At 47.6% G+C, this 20,254-nt stretch overlaps 1 protein-coding gene across 1 annotated transcript; it reads left to right on the top strand.

Annotated features, from left to right (window-relative positions):
• Window positions 1-364: 364 nt before the first annotated feature.
• On the top strand, window positions 365-19,928 carry LOC116821774 (zinc finger protein RFP-like). The gene is made up of 8 exons (XM_075072053.1): window positions 365-945; window positions 2,482-2,485; window positions 3,432-3,523; window positions 4,114-4,344; window positions 5,033-5,055; window positions 14,510-14,625; window positions 16,925-16,984; window positions 19,361-19,928. Exons 1-8 carry the CDS (start codon window positions 529-531, stop codon window positions 19,873-19,875), a joined length of 1,458 nt encoding a protein of 485 aa, XP_074928154.1. The 5' UTR covers window positions 365-528; the 3' UTR covers window positions 19,876-19,928.
• The last annotated feature ends 326 nt before the right edge of the window (window positions 19,929-20,254 follow it).

Raw genomic sequence — 20,254 nt, 5'->3', positions numbered from 1 at the left:
TTTAATAGTTACAAAGTTTTAACTTTTTGAATCTCAGTATCTACTGCCATTAAATAATTATTGTGTGACCAAAATATTGTCTGACCCCCCCATAAATTCCCACAACTGTGAACATTTAAATTGATAAAAACTGTGCACTGTGAACGTTTAGATAAATATAAAAAAAACCTTAAAAATAAATATTAATTTTCTCTGTCAAAATTCTATATTAAAGAAAATGAATTCTGCCCAAGCCTAAATATTACTCCTTAGACACACAGTTCTGCAAGCTCATCAGGACAGGGGGATGGATTCTGATGTCGATCTGAAGCCCCAGTGACTCTCCCCCACCAACACAGGGGGTGATTGCAGAACCAGAGCCCTCGTGCGGCACATTTTTCACCAAAGCCTCCAGGGCAGTAGTGTTGACTCTTTCCAATTCCGCAAACAGAGTGAGTCTGTTCCAGGAACGGAAACACGTCCTTGCTGCTGCAGGCGGGGCATAATGTGAACTCAGGAAACTGAAACTTACTCTGCCCAGAGGGAGCCATGGCTGCAGAGAACCACGTGGAAAGTCTCCAGGATGAAGCTACTTGTCCCGTCTGTCTGGAATATTTCACAGAACCTGTCACTCTGGAGTGTGGGCACAATTTCTGCCGAGCCTGCATCGCCCAGTGCTGGGAGGGATCCGATACAGCCGCCTCCTGCCCTCAGTGCAGAGAAACTGTGCGGCAGAGAAACCTCAGGCCCAACAGGCAGCTGGCAAATGTCCTAGAAATAGCCAAACGGCTGAGTTTACAGGCAGCAAAAGGAGCAGGGGAGGATGGGGTGTGTGAGAGACACCAGGAAGCTCTGAAACTGTTTTGTGAAGAGGATCAAACCCCCATCTGTGTGGTGTGCGACAAATCCCGGGCTCACCGTGCTCACACGGTGGTTCCCATAGAGGAGGCTGCCCAGGAGTACAAGGTAGGGTATTGCTGTGAAGTTTAATGAGTAATAACTTTGGATTTTAATTACAGGCTAATTTCACTGAAAGTTACCTGTCATAGGTGTGATGCATCATTCAGCTCTGTAAAGCCTTCATTGTTTGGATGATGTTATAATAAGTAAATGATCTGCTAGCGTGACAGGAAAGGCAAAGAATGAAGTCTTTAAAGATATCAGATGTGGAAAACTTTTCTCTAAGATTCTCAATCCTTTTCAAAATGACCTTGCACCATTAATTGTAGCTGCTAATTGATCAGTAAGGTTTAATCACAAGAGCTGCAGGCCAATCTAAGTGGGTGTGTTACCTTCACACTGGAAAAGGGACGGTACAAGCTGTTGTTAGAGATTTGTTAATAGAATTTATTATTATGATTATTATTATCTTTATTTGCATCACAGTAGCCCTAATAGACCAGAAATGAGATGTGGACCCTGCACAAAACACAGTGAGGGACAATCCCTGCTCTGAACAGTTAACAGTCTAAATAAGCAAGACAAACAAAGGATGGTGAGGGAAACTGAGGCACAGAGAGGGGCAGTGAGTTGCCCAGGGTCACCCAGCATGTCAGTGACTGAACTTGACGTAGAACCCAGCTCTCCCCTGTCCCAGTCTAGGCCCAAACCACTAGGCCATGCTGCCACCTCAGTATCAGACCCCCTTGAAGAAGTTTGTCCATTAGGAGGGAAAGATTCCTCGATAAATGTTCCCGGCCCAATAGGGATATGAGGTTTCTCACTGGGATTCTGAATTCCTTTGTTGCTCCATCGGGGGTTAAAATCCAATGCTGGCCTGCACTAGAGGAGATCACTGGGTGGACCCCAAACACCTTGAGTCCACCCACAAAATGGCTCCAGACAGTGCAGCACTGTGCCAAATACCAGAGGGATTAGACTGGATGTAGCAAATAACTCCTGGGCGGTGCTGACCTGTGTCAATCTGAACTGCACTAGTGTGTATGTGGGCAAGAACCAGCCAAAGTGGTTCCATTAGCCTCACCAGGCAGCCTTTTGAAATCTCCCAGAATCCACTGCTTCTGGGATCTGTACCAGGGAATGGGACAGCGAGATACCTACCCAGAGAGCATTGCCTCTGAAAAGGTTTAGGACAGCACTAGGGTAATCCCCAGCTGCTCTTTACACAAATCTGCATTTCTAATTAGGGTGGCTACAGATACATCCCCAGAATATGGGACATCCCCACACCTGCCTGCATGGACCCACCCCGCCTTTGTCATTTTGCATGGAAGTGTCCCCCGCACCCCCCACTGGTGTCCTTCATGCATCCTCAGTCTCCTCCCAGGGCTGGATTTCCCATTAGCACAGTAGGCATGTGCCTAGGGATGCCTGAAACTTCAAATGTTGCTGCTCCTGGGTCCCCGCACGGGGTGGGGCCAGCAGAGCGGGAGACGGCCCCACACAGCTCTGCTGGAGGGCTCCTTGCTCAGCCGGGCAGACACAGTCACCTCCCAGCAGGGCCGGTGAGTAGGGGCAGGGCACAGGACAGTGAGGGTCCAGGAGGGTTTGTGGGAGAGCTCTGGGCAGTGAAGGGGTGGGGGGTGCTAGGCACTGGGGGGGGTCTGTGTGGGGCAATGGGAAATTTTGGGGGGCTGTGCAAGGGGCTCTGGGAAGTGGGGTGCCTAAATGTTAAAAGTGGTGGTACCCCTATTTCCTGTGGGGGTTAGGAGCTCTGAACCACTGTGGGCGGTGGAGGTACTCCACAGCTCCCAGCCGCCGCGGGCAGCAGGGGACCTGGAGCTCCAAGTCCCTGTAGGCAGGAGGAGGGAGCTTGGAGCCGAGGACCCTTCAACTGCTCAGCCATGGGGGCAGTGTGCGGACCCCGCCAGGGACAAGCAAGCTGTAAATCCAGCTCTGTTTCCTCCTCTCTCTCATTTTCACTGGACAAAGCCATGTCCAGTGCTAAGTGCCTACTGGGCAGGGACAGTGCTCCACAACACTGGGACTGCACAGCTTCAAACCAGACAAATGGCCTCCCAGTGTCTCATGGGGTTTGCCCTGGGGTTTAGACCAGCTCTGTCCAACTGGTGCCATCCCTAGGACTTCAGGGTTGAAATCCCAGACCATATTTATACCCTGGTGGCTTTTGGAATTTGTATCACTTTGTTCATTAAACCTTCTTGAACACAGGTTTATTGATTCGCCCCATGTGACTCCAGAGTCCTGTTATGCACTACACTACTAATCAGTTCATAAATACCGATAAAGCTTGGTTATAACTGAGATCTCTCTCTAATTTAAAAAAAATAAATTGAATCTGAATTGCTAACAAGTCTGAATATGACACTCTCAGTCTCCATTAATAAGGTTTCATCACCTTGGTGGTCCTGATGTCACAAAGCGATTAAAACCAACCAATCGGGGGGTTTGGATGGAAAAACACTCAGCTCTACACCCTTCTCAACCCTTCAGATAAAACCTCCCAAATCATTTTTGTTTCTTCAGGAAAGAATCCCAGGCCCATTTGAAGACTCTGAGGGAAGAGAGAGAAAAGCTGCTGGGATTTAAAGTGATTGGAGAGGGGAAAAGGCAGGAGTATCTGGTAGGTGCCTGTTGTTATTAACCAGCAGGGACTGGCAGTGGGAGGTCTGTTTGTAGGCAGATTCCTCTGTGGCCTTGGTGAACGTGGGGCTGTGTGTGTTTCTCTGTGATCATGGATTGCTGGGTTAGGTTCATGTGTTGACAAGCCCTTAGCTTTCATTTCGGTTAATGTCTGTCCCTTGTGGCTTTCACGGAAATCCCCCCAAGTGAACTGAATGTCACCAGTGAAGTGCTGTCTGCTGTGTCTGGTCATTGCTTGCATTGTTAACGTGTTTGTTTCTAACTCCCCTGGCATCTCTGTCAGTGTAGTGCTGAGTCTAGCCACCTGCTGCTCTGAATCTGAGTTTCCAGAGACCATGACTAACATAATATGCTGACTATGACAGAGATGGAAACATCCCTTTCAGAGATGCAGAGGCCAAAGGGGGAAGGTATGAGAGAATCCTCTCCCTAGTACCCATAGGGTAGAGTCAAATGTCAGAAATCTGAGGATTTTCAGCAAAGTTCTCTGTCCTGCACACTCAGCTCTCCATGAAAGTACCCTGGGCTCCATCCATGTCCCTGACCCGCCCTTTTCCTATTTTTATACAGAAACGAACACAAACTGAGAGGCAGAAGATTGTGTCTCAATTTCAGCAACTGCGGCAGTTCTTGAAGGAACAAGAGCGACTCCTGCTGGCCCAGCTGGAGAATCTGGACCAGGAGATTGAGAGGATACAAAATGAAAATTTCAGTAAACTCTCAGAGGAGATTTCCCATCTTAGTGAGCTGATCGGTGAGACGGAGGGAAAGTGTCAAAAGCCAGCAAGTGAATTCCTGCGGGTGAGACTGAGTGAAAAACAGAGATGCTGACTCTGTGGGTACCCCAGGGCTGGAGCACCCATGGAAAATATTAGCAAATGCTTAGCACCCACTGGCAGCCAGCTCCCTGCCCTCTCCCCGCAGTGCCTCCTTCATGCCAGCAGCCCTGCAGATCAACTCCTCCCCTTCTCTCCCAGTGCCTCCTACACACTGTGGGAAGGAGGGGGAGGATCAGGAATGGGGTGTGCTTGTGGGAGGGGGCAGGAAGAGGCAGGGTGGGGGTGGAGTGGGGGCAGGAAAAAGCGAGGTAGGGATATGGCATTGGGGGAAGGGGTGGAGTTGGGGCAGGGCCTGGGGTTCAGCACCCCCAGGGACAATTGAAAGCCGGTGCTTGTGGTTAGAAACATTCCAGATCCCCACACGGGGAAGGGAGGGCTGCTGAATCGTAAGCACTGAAGTCCAGCAGTTAGAGATCTCAGTGTAACTCAGCATGTGCATTGCTGCCATGTGAGTGACTATTGTTCTTTGCAGAGTTACAGACACAGATATTAGAGATGGAAAAGCCCAATTAGCTCACAGAATCCATGGCCCTGGGGCCAGGGCAGGGCCTCTCTTCCCCATATTTGCAAAATCCCTTCCCTGAGATCCCCTGTGTGTGTATGTCAGCTGGTACTGAGATTCTCTCTCTCTCTCTCTCTCTCTCCTCTAGGACGTCAGAAGCACCTTGAGCAGGTATGTGTCTCTCTCTCACTCCGCCTCACACTTCACAATGCTGGGAAAGAGCTTAGTGGTGATGTTAGTGTGACTTTCTATACCTTGGGGGAGCACTCTGTAGCCCCCAGAATCCTCATTTATATATAATTGTGATATTGCATATAAAGCGCCATGTGAGGTGTCACGGGAAAGGTTATGATCTGCTGAAACCCATTGTTCCATCTAAATGTGTATATCATCAGTATATATGAAGTTATGAAAATGTGTTGTATCGTTGTCACTAAAATATGCTGTGAGGTTGGGAGGCGCCCAGTGATGAGCTGCCAAAATCTTAACAACCAGTTCCCTATAAAAAGTTCTGATTTAAGGGAGGGACCAGGGCGGGGGGAGACATAGCTGTAGGGCCGGGGGCCCCTGCAGGGCCTGGGGCAAATTGCCCCACGGCCCTGGAGCTCGCAGCCCCCCCCGAGCGGGGGAGGGGTTGGGGGAGACATCCTCATGGGGCCGGGGGCCCAGGGGAAATTGCCCCACTGGTGCCCCCCTTCGGCTCCAGAGCTCGCACACACCCCCTTACCTTGCCGGCAGCCCAGAGCTCAGCTGAGGTGCCCAGCTGCTGGCCACGCTGCTGCAGCTCTGCGGGTTGGAGGAAGTGGGGGAGGGCCCGGGGGAGACATCCTTGTGGGGCTGAGGGTTCCTGCAGGGTCTGGGTCAATTGCCCCACTTGCCCCCTCCCCTCTGGCCATCCCTGGAGCTTGCAGCATCCCCCCCCACACACACACACCTTGCCGGGCCGCTCAAAAAGCGGCAGCAGGATGCCGGAGCGCAGCTGAGCTGCCCAGCTGGTGCTGGTGGCTGGCCAGGCTGCAGCTGGGGGGAAGCGGGGGAGGGGCCGGGGAAGCCGCAGCCTCCCCAGCTGGGAATCCTAGGAGCAATAGGATGGTCCGGCCCACGGATGGGAGTTCTTTGCCCACTCCCTGGCCCTTTAACAACTGGTTCTCCACAGAGGTCTAATTTTAGCAACCAGTTCCTGTGGGAACCGGCTGCAGCTCACCACTAGAGGCACCCAGATACTAGCTGTCCAGACAGAATGACAAGGGAGGTAACCAACACCTAAGTGTGTACTGAACAGACAACACCAGCCACTGTCCAGCAACGGAGCTACAATGCAGTGACTCACTTGCATAAGGCCACAGCAGCTCAACTGCTCAGTCTTGCCTGGGGACTCAGCAATGCCCATCAGAGACATGCCTGGACTTGTGTTCTCGAAGTACTTGGGCTAAGGGTATAAAACAGAACACGGGGGGGCCATGCTTGGCCTTTCTCCTGCCCCCACCGATGCTGCAAGCAACTAAGACACTGAGAAGACTTAAGACTTGTTAGGCAAAAAGTTTATTCTATTTTATTTTTTTAAGAATCAGGCAAGCACAGACAATACTGACGGGGTTTATTTACGGTACTGGGAAGACTGACAAGCAGCTTTGAAAATATGGTGCCGTAGTGGTCAATTAGATACATTTTTTTTAAATCAATATATTTGCATTTATTTGTACAAACAGAGACAGACATTGTTACAAGTCAAGGGAGAACCCTGAACAAAGATAAAAATAAGAAGAGTACGTACATATAGAGGTCATCCTAATTACATCAAACATTTATGACTACTTTGCGGGGGAAGGAGGCAGGCTGTGGGGAGGGTAGGGATGAGTGCTTACAGATATCCAGTGAGCTGTGATGGGAGGGTTTATTTTGTACTAAGAACTAAGTTACTGGGCTGGCATTGACCATATAAGCTTATCAATTGCGCTACTGAAATATTCCTGCTTGCTTGTCTGGGCTGGATCCTACTTTCCTTGTGGAACTCTCCCTTTCCATGGGCACAAGCTTTATTTCTTCTTACTGATAAGCTGAACTAAGTTATTATGTATTGACAGAAATTATGTCCTTGCTTTTTAGCAGTTTGTCTTTTCTGCTGGCTGAATTTTAACTCCTTCCTGACAATTCCCTCCTTTTGACAAATCAAACTTTTAAGTGAGATAAAGTCAATACTTTAAATAGTTTAATATACATGATTTGTTTTAGGGTTGCCTGAGGAAGGTGAGAGGAGAGAGGGAGAGGGGAATTGGAAGAAGGGGATAAAGGTAGGTAACATAGTAAGATTTTGAAGCATGTGTCTAAAGTACCCACACATGAAAAGAGAGCTTAGTAACACAAATATAGAAGCGACAGCAGCTGTTATTTGGACAATTGTTTACCAGGAGATGGGGCTATAAGATACATTACAAACAGGATTTTTCAGATGGGTGATGGTTTGATTGGAGGGCTGGACTTGAATGCAACCTTTGGTCATGTGGTTATGAATGGTGGTAAACACAGACACAGCAGCCAGGACCACTTTGAGTAGTAGCTTTTTGGCTAGTTGAACCAGTATGTTGCCCAGGTATAGGTTGTTATACCACCGAGGAGCTGTTGTTATTTTAGTGAACATACGGCCAGGGAGGTGCACATTACCTAGGGTAAATGAGTTAGTAATTTTCAGGCACATGGAAGCATTTGCCTGACACTGTAATGATTCGTACATGTAATAAAATGCAGTGGTGATGAAACACAACTGGGTAGCGGATACTTGTACGGCAACTTCATCATTTGCAAGAGGAAGGACATTTACAACAACAGAAGAGGACAAGGTCAAAGGGCGAAGGGTAGAACAGGAGCACATGATGTAACTGTTTTTGTGCAACAGTTCAAGATTGTCATCAGTATAGCATTGTCAGAGGATGGTGTTAGCTATTTAGACAGCCCTGCTTTGTACACTATATTATTAGCCACATATTTAATAGACTTGAAACGGAAAGAAGAAGGAAACACATGAGCAGAAATGACAGAAGGATACACACGAAGGAAATTGAAGGTGAAGGGTGAGTTTGGAGGAAGTAGAGAGGCTACTATTAGTTGTATAGAGATGCCTGCAGGGTGGGCAAGGGCAGGGGAGGAAAGGATATGGGACGGGTGAAAACCCAGGCATACATTTAACATGTTTGTTTTTCCTTTGTTTAATATTGCCCCCCCAAAAAAACAATTATGAGCCAGCATATTACAAGCATAACCCTTAGCTTGTGACTTGGCCAGGTTGACTATAGCATCTGAGGTTTTTTTAATGATTTTGTAAAAAATGTTTATGGCTACATTAATTGCAGTTAAAGCATAAGATAACCTGGTGTTGGTATGCTTAAGGGCTTGGGTGATTTGGCCTTTGACCCATCATTTTGTAATCTTGCATTTCGAAATTGGGGGTCCTATATGTGTGTGCCCACATTCCCTGAAGCTAAATACCCAGTTATAGTCCAGATCCGGTGAAATGCAGGGAGGGAGCCGAAGACTGCTCCCGGGCTGTGGTAGTCGGATTGAGATGTTGGAGCCTGGATGTTTTTGGAGGCAAGCTGTAACCACGATAGGTCCCAGGTGGTCTGGTCTGGGGGCAAAGCAAGTGCTTGGTCTTCTTTACTCGTTCGCTGCACCCTTCTGTAGGGAGTTGCACATACTGGCCAGCTTTGAAACAGGAATTTTGTGTATCATGTACCAAGGGCAGATTTTAGGAGGCTGCATTAGGTATGTTTGCCAGGAGGATTAACATGAGAAGTTACATTTGTTATCTAAAGGGATACAACATAAACAAAATGAATTTATTTATACATTTTAATTTTGGTTTTATGAACCCATGTTGGAATTTTTTGCACTTTTACACAGGTATTTGTATGGGCCAATACCATGAACTGATTTTCCTTCTGTATGTCCACCCATGAGGGGGTTTTTGGAGGGTCCTGGGCTTAAGAGGGTGCACTTTTACAAGGAACAAGTATGCCTTGCTGAAGTAAAGAGTAAATAATATTACCTACCGCATCCATGGCCTCAGATTTGAGGGAGTGTTGCTTGGTAGGTGGCGGAAATTGCCTGGTAACCTGGATGGGGTGGTCAAAGATGAGCAGGCATTGAACTGCAAGACAGCTTATTTTTTTTCCCTAAACAGAGAGGAACCTGGAACATAATTTTTGAAAAAGGATTAGATGTATTTCAGGTAAGAGCCACAGATTTGGCAGTGCAACACGAGAGAAATGTATTATTGTGGAGGGGGATGGTATGAGTACGCATAAGTTTATTAGTAACTGTACTTTGAGCAAAGTTAAGAATTGCTGCAATGTCACAGAGGATGTTCTTGCCGAAAATAGTCCCCTTTGCATTTGAAGCTACATTTGAAAAAAAGACTTGAGTTTAGAAGAATAGATTAGATTTTACAAGAACAGAATAGCTTTTATAAGCTGTGAGTTGTGCAGCTTCTACCCCTGAAATAGTAATATACTGTTTAGCAGTGAGGAGGAGGAGGTCAGTAATGGAAATAGATGCTTTCGTGTTTATGAGAATTGTGTATGGCTGGCCCCTTATTTACGCTTGTAAACGTGGCCTTGAGAGATTTATATTTGCATTAGCAATACTGACAGGCAAGGGGGTGGGGGGTGCTGGATTTTAGCGGGTTATGGAATTTAAAAGCCTGGCCATTTTCTTTTTACTCAGGTGTGAGTAAAGGTTGGCAGTCAGTTGAGACACTGGGTAGGGCTGTTGTTAGTTACCCAGGGTTATTTGGCTTGGATACTGGCTGCGCAATGTTCAGTTTCCCCACATACAAAACACTGGGAGGTAGGGGGGGCAGTGGGGACAGGACCAGGACCAGGTCGAAAAGGCAGTGAAGTACTGCAGGGATTTAACTGGCCATGATTCTGTCTCTGACTAGGCTTTGGGGTTTTTGCAGTTTTTTTGGGTGTGCCCGAGACGCCCACTATTATAGCAGGCTACATTATTTTTTGCTGTTACCATAGCAACGCGAGTAGCCTTGTTCCTTTTTTTTTTTTTTTGCTTGTTTGGCTTTGCATTTAGAGGCCTACATATAGATAGATTTATAATCAGAGCCTGGGTTCACTCCCAAATTAAGGGCTGTTTGCAGATGGGAGTTAAAACCTTCCTTTAACATCTTTAAAAATACCTGATCCTTTTTTGGGGGGTCTGCAATGCCTGCATTGCTGGAATACATCTCCCACTTTCTCTCGCAGTACTGAGGGGTCGGAACATCCTTGCCTTGCACACAGCCCATGATCAGTCCCCAATTACCAGCTCCATTGCCCAGAGCTTTTTGGACAGCTTTCTTAAACTTAGCACAGGCAAGGGTTGTGTTATTTTTAGATATAAATTTAACAAAGGCCCAAACGCTGTTTTGGTGCCCTTTTGTAGGGACCTTGGTCCATGATAGGTCGGGGCATTTAGCTTTTGTTAAGATATAAAGATTCCTGGAATGTAATGTATAGGTGGTAACCATCTGTTTTTTTTTTTGTTTGTTTGTTTGTTTGGGGGGGTTTTAAGAATATTAAATTTGGGCTTTTGGGCTTTTAATCGGGGAGATTTTTTTTAGTAAGCCCTCATTTCCTTTGTGTTGAGAGGAGTGTACTTACTTTGTTTTCACCTGTCCCTAACCACTGAGTGGTCACTTGGAGAGGGGCCAAGGGAGCACTGGCACTTAATTTTGGGTTAAAAGGGGGCGGAGGAGGGAGCCAATTATCTTGATATTTTTTCCCGTGTGTGTGCCAGGTTCCAATTTTGAATTTGTTTTTTAAGGTGTTTTTAATCAATTTAGTTTTCTTCTTTATCAGTATGGCTACTTGAGTCAGGGTTAGTAAAATTACCCTTTTGTTGTCTGCTAGCAACAATATGACGTGCAGAGAGTTGTTTTGTTTTAGCTTTGCTTTTAGAGTCTTGTGTTTTGCTTTAAGCTTGCTCAGCTTGTGGCTGTAATCTTCCTTTTGATTTAGCTCTGATGTGAGAGCCTTTTGGAGTATTTTCAACTTCTGTAATTTCCTTTTATATTCACAATACGTTATTACAATTCCTTTCTCTAATCTTCCTTTTGTCTGACCAGACCATCACAACACACTATTTATTGTACTCATACCCTCATTCCATCCATCTTTTGCCATCGTTTTTTTAACCTTTTCATGTTTCCTTTTCAAAAAATCAATGAGTCTCCCTCCTGTGGAAGGCATCACTGATGTTCCCCGCCAGTTAATGAGTCTACCTTCTGTAGAGGGTATCAATGGTGCACCCTGGGGCACGCCAGTGAGTCCCCCCCACCGCTCTCAGGGAGGTTATCTGATGCATTTTGGAGCAATTCATAAGACGTTGTATCCCAGCTTCCTGAAACCCACTTAAGCGATGCTTCAGGGGAGACTGACTGAGCACACCCTTGTACTCTGTTCACTGCAGCATACACTCTGGTGCTCAGTACCTGACAATGCAGCCTTCGCTTCCAGCGATCCCTGCACCTCAACAACTTTGGCCACAAACATAGTCCTGTTCAGTCCTCTTGCCTCTGCTTCCTATATGTGGTTCATATTAAAAAGGGGGTGTGGAGGGGTGTCTTGTGGAGTCCCAAAACAAGGTGTGTGGTAGAGGTGATAAGTAGAAAGGTACTTACCTCTATCCCTGGTTGTGAGAAACTCTCTGAGGATTCCTGATCATACCCTGCTCGCTGAGCCAAAACTGTTAGGCAAAAAGATTCTTTTTTCCAAGAATCAGGCAAGCACAGACAATACTGAAGGGAATTTATTTATGGTACCAGAAAGACTCACAAGCAGCTTCAAAAATATGGTGCCATAGTGGTCAATTATATAGATTATTTTATCAATTTATTTGTATATACAGAGACAAACATTGTTAAAAGTCACAAAAAAAAAAACAAACCACCACAACTTTTTGGGGTCTCTTCCAGTTCTATGAGATAGGTACATCAAATTATTTTTATCATTACCTCTCAACAAAGATTAAAAATAAGAACAATACATACAGGTCATCCTAATTACATCAAACATTTATGACTACCTTGCGGGGGAAGGAGGTGGGGTAGGGATAAGTCCTTACAGATATCCAGTGGACTGTGAATCATAGAATATCAGGGTTGGAAGGGACCTCAGGAGGTCATCTAGTCCAACCCCCTGCTCACAGCAGGACCAGTCCCAGACAGATCTTTACCTCAGCTCCCTAAATGGCCCCCTTAAGAATTGAGTTCACAACGCTGGGTTTAGCAGGCCAATGCTCAAACCACTAAGCTATGGGATAGGGAGGGTTTATTTTGTCCAAAAAGCTAAGTTACTGGGCAGGCATTGACCAAATAAGCTTATCAGTTGTTTGCAGTTGTCAGTGCCGTTTGTGCTACTAAAATAATCCTGCTTGCTTGTCTGGGCCCAATCCTGCTTTCTTCATAGAACTGTCCTTTTCCATGGGCACAAGCTTTGTTCCTTCTTACCAATAAGCTAAACTAAGTTATTATGTAATAACAAAAACTATGTCCTTGCTTTTTAGCAGTTTCTGTCTTTTCTGCTGGCTAAATTTTAACTCCTTCCTAACAGACTCCAACAGAGGAGACTGGCCAGGATTTTAAGGGTGAAATCTGTGTACTGTGAACTGCAATATTCAGTGGGGTGAGAAAAACTGCTTAATCTAGATGTTGCCCAGTCTAATACGGTTGAGAGTTTAGACTGCTTGCTTATATTTTCTTTTGGTCTATCACTGTCAGGTTCCCTCCCCACTCTGAACTCTGGGGTACAGAGGTGGGGACCCTCATGAAAGACCCCCTAAGCTTATATTCTACTATCTTAGGTTAAAAACTTCCCCAAAGCACAAATTCCTTGTCTTTGGATGGTATTGCTGCCACCACCAAGTGATTTAATCAAAAATTCAGGGAAGGGTCACTTGGAACCCTGTCCCCCCAAAATATCCCCCCAAGCCCCTTCACTCCCTTTCCTGGGGAAGCTTGAGAATAATATACCAACCAGTTGCCTTTAATGTAAGTACAAACCAGACCCTTTATCTTTAGGACACTAAAATCAATCAGGTACTTAAAAGAAATAGTAAAGAAATAGTAGAAGAATCACACCTGCAAAATCAGGATGGAAGGTAACTTTACGGGGTAATAAAAAGATTTAAAACACAGAGAATTCCCCTCTGGACTCAGTTTTACAGTTACAAAAAACAGGAATAAAACTACCTCTTAGCATGGGGGAAATTCACAAGCTACAACAAAAAGATAATCGAATGCATTTCCTTGCCTTACTTACAGTTTTTATAGTCTTAGATGAATCATTTCAGGTATGTTTTCAGGAGATGTTGTTCCTGCCTGGTCTCTCTCTCCATCCAGAGAGGGAACAAACAAAGAAAGCACAAACAACCCCCCACTCCCCCCGATTTGAAAGTATCTTCTTTCCCCACTGGTCCTTCTGGTCAGGTGCCAACCAGGTTATTTGAGCTTTTTAACCTCTTACAGGTAAAGATTCAGTATAGCTACCCAGGAGGGATTTTATGCTACCCTTATCTGTATGTATATAACAATCACTTTAGATCTATCTTTTGTAGTCAATAAACTTCTTTTACTGGTTATCTTTACCAGGGAGTTTGTATGAAGTGTGTCGTAAATCTGCTCAGGTTTTGCAAAGGCTGGTGTATATACTCTTGCTATTGAGGAAGTGGTGAACCAATTAAAAATTAGATAGTATATTCCTGAGGTACAGTACAGGGAGCTGCGGGTCAGGATTTGGCTGGTGCCTTTCTCTGTATGATTCATGAGTGGCTCTGGGATCATTCATGCAGTATAGCTGGGTGTAGGGCTCAACATGCTGTTGTGCTGAGTGGTAAGGGGCTTGCTGCTTTTCACTAGCAAGGCATTGTGAGAGACAGCCCAGACTGGAGAGAGTTAAGGGGGTGCAGCAGTCCCACAGTCCCAGGCTGCATCCTGGTGACCCCATCACAGTTAGCACCACATCTCCCCATGGCTCTACAACAAAATGTGTGGCGAAGGTCACATGTTGGATACAAATCTCTCTGATCAACTTCATCCTGAGGTTCTCAACCCTTGCTCAGAAGACTCTGGAATTATCCATTCAGTGGGGAAGACTAACTAAAGTATTTCCTAGAGATGTCACATCCCTGTGGGTACTGCGTGCCTCAGGATTGTGGGGATGGAATATTGCCCTGTCACCGCTGGGGCCCTGGTTACCATTCAGTACAGGGCAGCAGTGCTCAAGAGTCTCCCCACCTGAGGACCCGGGGAAGGGGCAGTTGGGGTCTCAGTCTAGTTCCTAGTGGGCAGATTTCTACAGCACTTCACCTGGGAACCTGTTGTGCATCAGAGCATGGAGGCCATGCAGTGAATTGCCCATGGAGACTCAATTCCCTTTATCCCCAGAGCTGGTCTCTCCTTGCCAGAGGTAAAGAATATTAATGGTTCTTTGGAAGGGAATGTTGCACCTTCTCTGAGGCTGGCAGAAGTAAAGGAATTCTAACTCCAGTCCCATTAGAGCGACAACTTATCAGCAAGAACTTATAATGAGTCAGTAAATGGAATATAATCTCATGAAATTGTTTGTTTGTTTTTCTACAGGTGGGAGAAGGGGAAGTTCCAGCAGCCAGAGGAGATTTCTCCTGAACTGGAAGAGCAAATCAGTGGTTTCTCCCAGAAACCTATTGCGCTAGTGGAGGCTCTGAGGAAGTTCAAAGGTACCTAGAAGGGATCTAGGATGGGAAATAGGTATAAGCGTCTTAGGCTGTTGGAGGCAAATGGTGCTAGACAATTGATTCATAATTAGATTATGCATCTATTTAATTGTTGGGTGAGAATGCCACACACTTGCGGTCCACGTCACTCAGATTGACTAATTCAACCCCTTAATTGTTCCAAAAGCATGTCTTGCTATTACAATTAGTGTTAAAGTAAGATATGACAGACATACTGAAAGAAATACTGCCCAATTACCTTTTCTTGGGGCATAGGCGGCTCATGATACATTTCTCCTATGATGCTCCATCTACCCTTTACAATATCTTACATATTATACACATCCAGATTATATATTTATTAGTTCTTTTCCAATCACCTTTGTGTGTTATTAGTAGAAAGTACCTTGTATAACTCATACACTATACATGCATGAACTTTTTGACTGACGGGACTTTTTCTGTCCAAGCTATTTTCATGTCACTGTTCTTTTTTCTCTGCATAAGGGTTGTGGACTTTGCTAACTGCTTCTTGGCAGCACATTCTGGGTGTCTGTTGTCTTTAAACACATAGTATGAGCCAAACATCTCTTTGTCCCACAGAGCAACTTATGGACACATCACTTAATAACAAGGTCACTTATGTCATAAGTAGATAGGTAAGGGTTAAATTTTCTTTACCTGTAAAGGGGGAACCAAACACCTGACCAGAGGAACAATCAGAGAACTGGATTTTTTAAAAGTCAGGGGCGGGAATTGGGGACTCTGAGTCTTTTGTTTCTCCCGGCTATGGAGTGAAACAGCTTTTCTTCCAACTCCAATCTTTTTTCTAACTTTCGTCTACCAAAGTGTGAGTACAAATGTAGCAAGGCTATAGGCTGTTGTAGGCTTTGTTTTGTATTTACATGTGTGTTGTTTGCTGGACTGGTTTAAATTGGCTGTCTTGACTGCTTATTCCTATTTTCTTATAAGCCATATCCCTGTATTGATTCTCTTAATGCAGTGTTTAGTTTATCTGTATTTTCTTTCTTTTTTTTATATATATAAAGTTTTCTTTTTAAGACTTGGGTTGAGTTTTCTCTCTGGGTAGATTACGGTACAAGGGAAGGAGATTCTTGTTGTGTTAGATCTACGGAGGGGGGCTCGGCAGTACCAGCGAGTGGTGGGAGGGAAAGAGGTAAGATTATCTCTGTTCCCTTGTGTTGAAGGCTTGCCTCGGGGGAGAAGGAGGGGGAAGGGAGGTATTACCCTTGCCGGTAAGACTCAGACTTCTGGGTCTTGGGGGTCTCTCCAGGGGGAGTTGGGGAGACCAGAGAGAGGGTTCTCCAAGGAAAGGTTTGGGGAACCCGAGAGGGGGCCGAACCCTGGAAAAACTTCGGATGGTGGCAGCGAGATAAGATCCAAGCTGGTAGAAAGCTTGGGGGAGTCCATAGTAAGCACCCAGATTTTGGATGCTAAGGTCCAGATTTGAGATAGACGCTTATCACAACTTAAGGCAACATTTCCCTTATGTCCAGCAAACTGTTCACCAGGCCAAAGCCAAATCAGTCAGTGCAAATGCACACTCCCCGACACATGGGGTCCATTGTCATAGGGATGTAACTCTGGCTGGCTTCAGAACTTCCTCAGCCTGTGCCAAGATCTGCACTGGCCCCTGCAGCCACTGAACAGCAGTCACAAATGGCCCCTCCCCCTCTCCTACAGGGGTGAATCTGGCCCATTGAGCCAACCTTCCCCTACTTCGATTTCCACATGGATAAAATGATTTTATTATTATTCCTATTTCTGCCTGTGGAGGATGAGGGCCCCACCATGCTGCTGTCTATAGAGACACTGAGTAAACAGACACAACAGCTCACAATTAGAGCCACAATTTCACACATTCTCAATATCCCGTTATTGTCAAAGGGACCCAAGTGGGTAAAGTTACTTTCATGCCAAAGTCATTGCACGACCTGGGTCTAGGTTACGACAAAAGGCATCAAGTGAATGAGACAAACCAACTGGAATCAGAAGGGTCGGGGGGTGAGAGGGAGTTGATGAGGGGAAAAGTAAATCTCACTGACAGATTGTGTGTCCTGGGATGGTTGTGAGGCTTCATGGATGTTGGTTCCATTGCTGGGACAGGGCCTGAAAGTAAGAGGAAATAGAAGGTTTCAGACCTTTTTATATGAAATACCTGAGCATGTCTTAGTCTTTTTCTCTGTCATGATGAAAACACAGTTCTAGTGGTTCAGAGTGGTGATGCTGTTATCAATATGAAAGCCTGAAATCTCACCTCTCTTATCCTTTCCCTCTCCAGACACTCTGCCATCTGCACTGGAGACAAAAAGAGGAGAATCCCTAGGAGCACACAGACAGGGTGAGTTTGCAGGTGGAGATTGTCTTTAAATTATGAGAAAATTCCAGTGAAAACATCTTTATGAGATTGTAGCTAGAGTTACCAACCAAACCAAAAGCGACCATGACACACAGATCCCTAAAAATAACACATTAAACTGTAAAAAGATCCAGGGACACTGGAACCAGGGGGCCAGCCCCCCTACTTTTTAACATGGGCATAGTTTGGGGTAGGCAGTGGCGGATTATTGAGGGCTCTGTGCACAGCTTCATTTTCGTCCCCCACCCCTCTCGGGACCCAGCCAAGAAAAAGAACATTCTCTCTTATCTCCCCTACATTTTTCATTCTTTGTTTTTCTTCCTCCTCCTCCTTTATTATAAGTAATAGGAAGTAAATGAAAATAAAGTGAGGTACCTTGATTGGGGCAGAGGTTTGGGGTGCAGGAGGGAGTGTGGAGGTCAGGTTCTGGGAGGGAGTTTGAGTGTTGGGTGCGGGCTCTGGATTGGGGCAGGGAGTTGCGGGGGAGGTGTATGGGAAGGGGTGCAGGTTCTGGGAAGAAGTTTGGGTGTGGGCTCTGGGCTGGGCCAGGGTGTTGGGGCGTGTGACGGAGCGCAGCGCTTACCTCAGGCAGCGCGGCTCGAAAAGTGACCGGCACACCCCTCTGGCAGCAGCTCCTTGGGAGGCTGCAATAGGAGCTGCGGAGTCGGTGCTGGGGGCAGGGGCAATGTGTGGATACATCCACCCTCCCCCCAGCGGGTGCAGGTACATGCCAGCCACTTCTGGAAATGGCACTGAGGGAGTGAGGCAGAGCAGGCAGGGAGCCGCCTTAACCCTGCTCGCTGCTGATGGCATGGCTCTGCGGACCTCTTGGGGGAGGAGGGCAGCGGTTCAGAAAGCATGTGGAGCCGCTTTTCTTCCCCCCCAGCCAGGTGCACGCAGTGATATGCCAGCTGCCGGCCACTTCTGGGAGTGGCGTGCGGCCACCAGCCACAGCCTGCAGGCAGCCTATCTGTCTGAGCCCTGCTGTGCTACTGCATTTTGGGGAACCCCCTGTTATTGGGGGCCTTGTGCCACCGTAGGGTATGTTTAATGGTAAATCTACTCCTGGGGGCAGGGGACCATGTTGCCTCCCAAACTGCAAGCCTTGGGCAGGCCTGGAGCTTCGCAGGCAGGTTCTGTGCTTTGTGGCATTGCAGCTGATCAGCTTCCCCCCATGAAGCACAGCCCCTGCCCGCGGTGCCAGTCTCTTCCTGGTCCTGGCTCCTCTCAGTGGCTTCACCCCTGTCCTCTTCCCCAAAGGTCCTGCCCCCTGGCCAGGCCACAAGCTAGAGCTAGGCTGTCACCTAGGGAGCCCGGGCTGCACTGGGGAGCCCTGGACCCTCCACCTGCCCTGGGTGGCGCACTCTGGGGAGCAAGGATATGTACTGGGGGCTGCTCTCGGGCCCCCTGGACCTCAGCCCAGGGCAGGTGGAGGATCAGGGGTGCTCCACAGTGGCCAAGGCTCCCAGCCTGGTCAGGGAGTGGGAAGAGGAGGTGTAGGGTGAGGCCATGGAAGGGGCAAGGCCACAGGCTGCGGGACCTTGAGCTCCCCCACCCAAATTCTACTAAACTTCAGGAACTTCTGGGGAGATACCAAGATGATGTAACACACAAAATCCTGACACCAACTGTAGTGCTGAGGTCATGCCCAGGCTGATGAACAGAAACACTCATTGAGCAGCACCCGAACAGAGCTCTCTGCCCTGAGGGCTGACACATTCCTCTGCTTTAACCCAGTGCAGGGGGTCTCCCCATCACTCTTCTCCAACATCCTTCCTTTCCTGTAGGCAGGGCTGGGCTCTCCCACTGGAGCTGCTTACTGCTTCCTGGATAGGGGAAATGCTCTCCCTCTGATGCTGGCAGCTCCTCCCTTCTCTCTGGGCTGGAGATGGGGCTACCCCACCTAATGCCACTTCCTACTCTCTGGTATTAAGCAGCTTTTCCCTATTGCTGCACCTTCTTCTCTGTTCCTTGGCCTGGAAGTGGAGGCTGCATTAGGGGAGGAAGCTTCCCTCTGGGGCTTAAAGCTGGTACCTGCCTCTTCTGCTCCCTCCTCAGTAAAAGCTTCTGACACCTTCCTGTCTGCGTCTGTGCTGCTGGGAATGAAGCAGCTCCAGAATGGGGAGCTGGGAGCTGAAGCCTTTCCAATAAATGAGAAACTAGTGAAGTGGGTCCCAATACAAAGAAAGAGGAGCTGCAGTGACATCTCTGCTCAGTCTCAGGTGCCCAGGACTGAGGCAGGTCCCTGGGATCCAGGCCTGTCTGAGCCAGACCAGGGCTGCTGGGGAGCGTGAGAAATGGTCCCAGCCTCCTGCAGGGCTGAACTCTGCCCCTAACGCTCGGATTCTCTTTCTTCAGTGAATGTGACTCTGGATCCAGACACGGCTCATCCCCAACTCGTCCTGTCAAAGGATCGGAAAAGTGTGAAATGGGCAGACAGACGGCAGAGACTACCCAACAACCCTGAGAGATTTGACCTTGAGCCCTGTGTGCTGGGCTGTGAGAGATTTATCTCGGGGAGACATTGCTGGGAGGTGGAGGTTGGCAGTGGGGAAGGCTGGGCTGTGGGGGTGGCCACAGAGTCTGTGGGGAGGAAAGGACAGATCAACCGTAGCCCTGAGGCGGGGATCTGGGCCCTGGAGTGGTGGGGTGGGCAGTTCAGGGCTCTCACCTCCCCTGAGACCCTCCTGCCCCGGCGCCGCATCCCCAGCAGGATCCAGGTTTGTCTGGACTGTGACCGGGGGCAGGTGACATTTATTGATGCTGGTGACAAGGCCCCAATCTTCACTTTCTCACCGGCCTCCATCCCTGGGGAGAGAATCCGACCCTGGCTCTGCGGGGAATGGAGATCCCGGCTCAGACTGTGTCCCTGAGACACTGGGGCCGGGGTGGGTGGAACATATCAGCCTCTCTAGCTTCACACACCCTACCCTCTGTGACCTCTCCCTGTGGACTTTCTATCCTGTCTCTGTGACCGTGGAGGCTGCTTCCAGTCGTAACTCTGTGCAGCCTCTGGACTGTCAAACCATAGAGAGCATTGAGTCAGTGAGGGAGAGAAGCCAGCCTCATCACTGCCCCAGGGATTGTGCAGCCTGTTTGCCACTGTCCTCTATGAGCCAGGAGGATTCTGGGGATCCTGATCAGACAGTGCCACTGAGACATGTCGGGGTGGGGTAGTGGGGGAGGAACAGCCCATAGGGAATGAAATAATGGGCTTTTCTCACCACAGTTGTCCTAGCCCTTATAACCTGA

The sequence above is a fragment of the Chelonoidis abingdonii genome, chromosome 13 (genome assembly GCF_003597395.2).
Source record: "Chelonoidis abingdonii isolate Lonesome George chromosome 13, CheloAbing_2.0, whole genome shotgun sequence".
NCBI classification, from domain to species: domain Eukaryota; kingdom Metazoa; phylum Chordata; order Testudines; family Testudinidae; genus Chelonoidis; species Chelonoidis abingdonii.
Note: the sequence above shows the minus strand (reverse complement) of the source record. Positions and strands in the feature narration are given on the sequence as shown.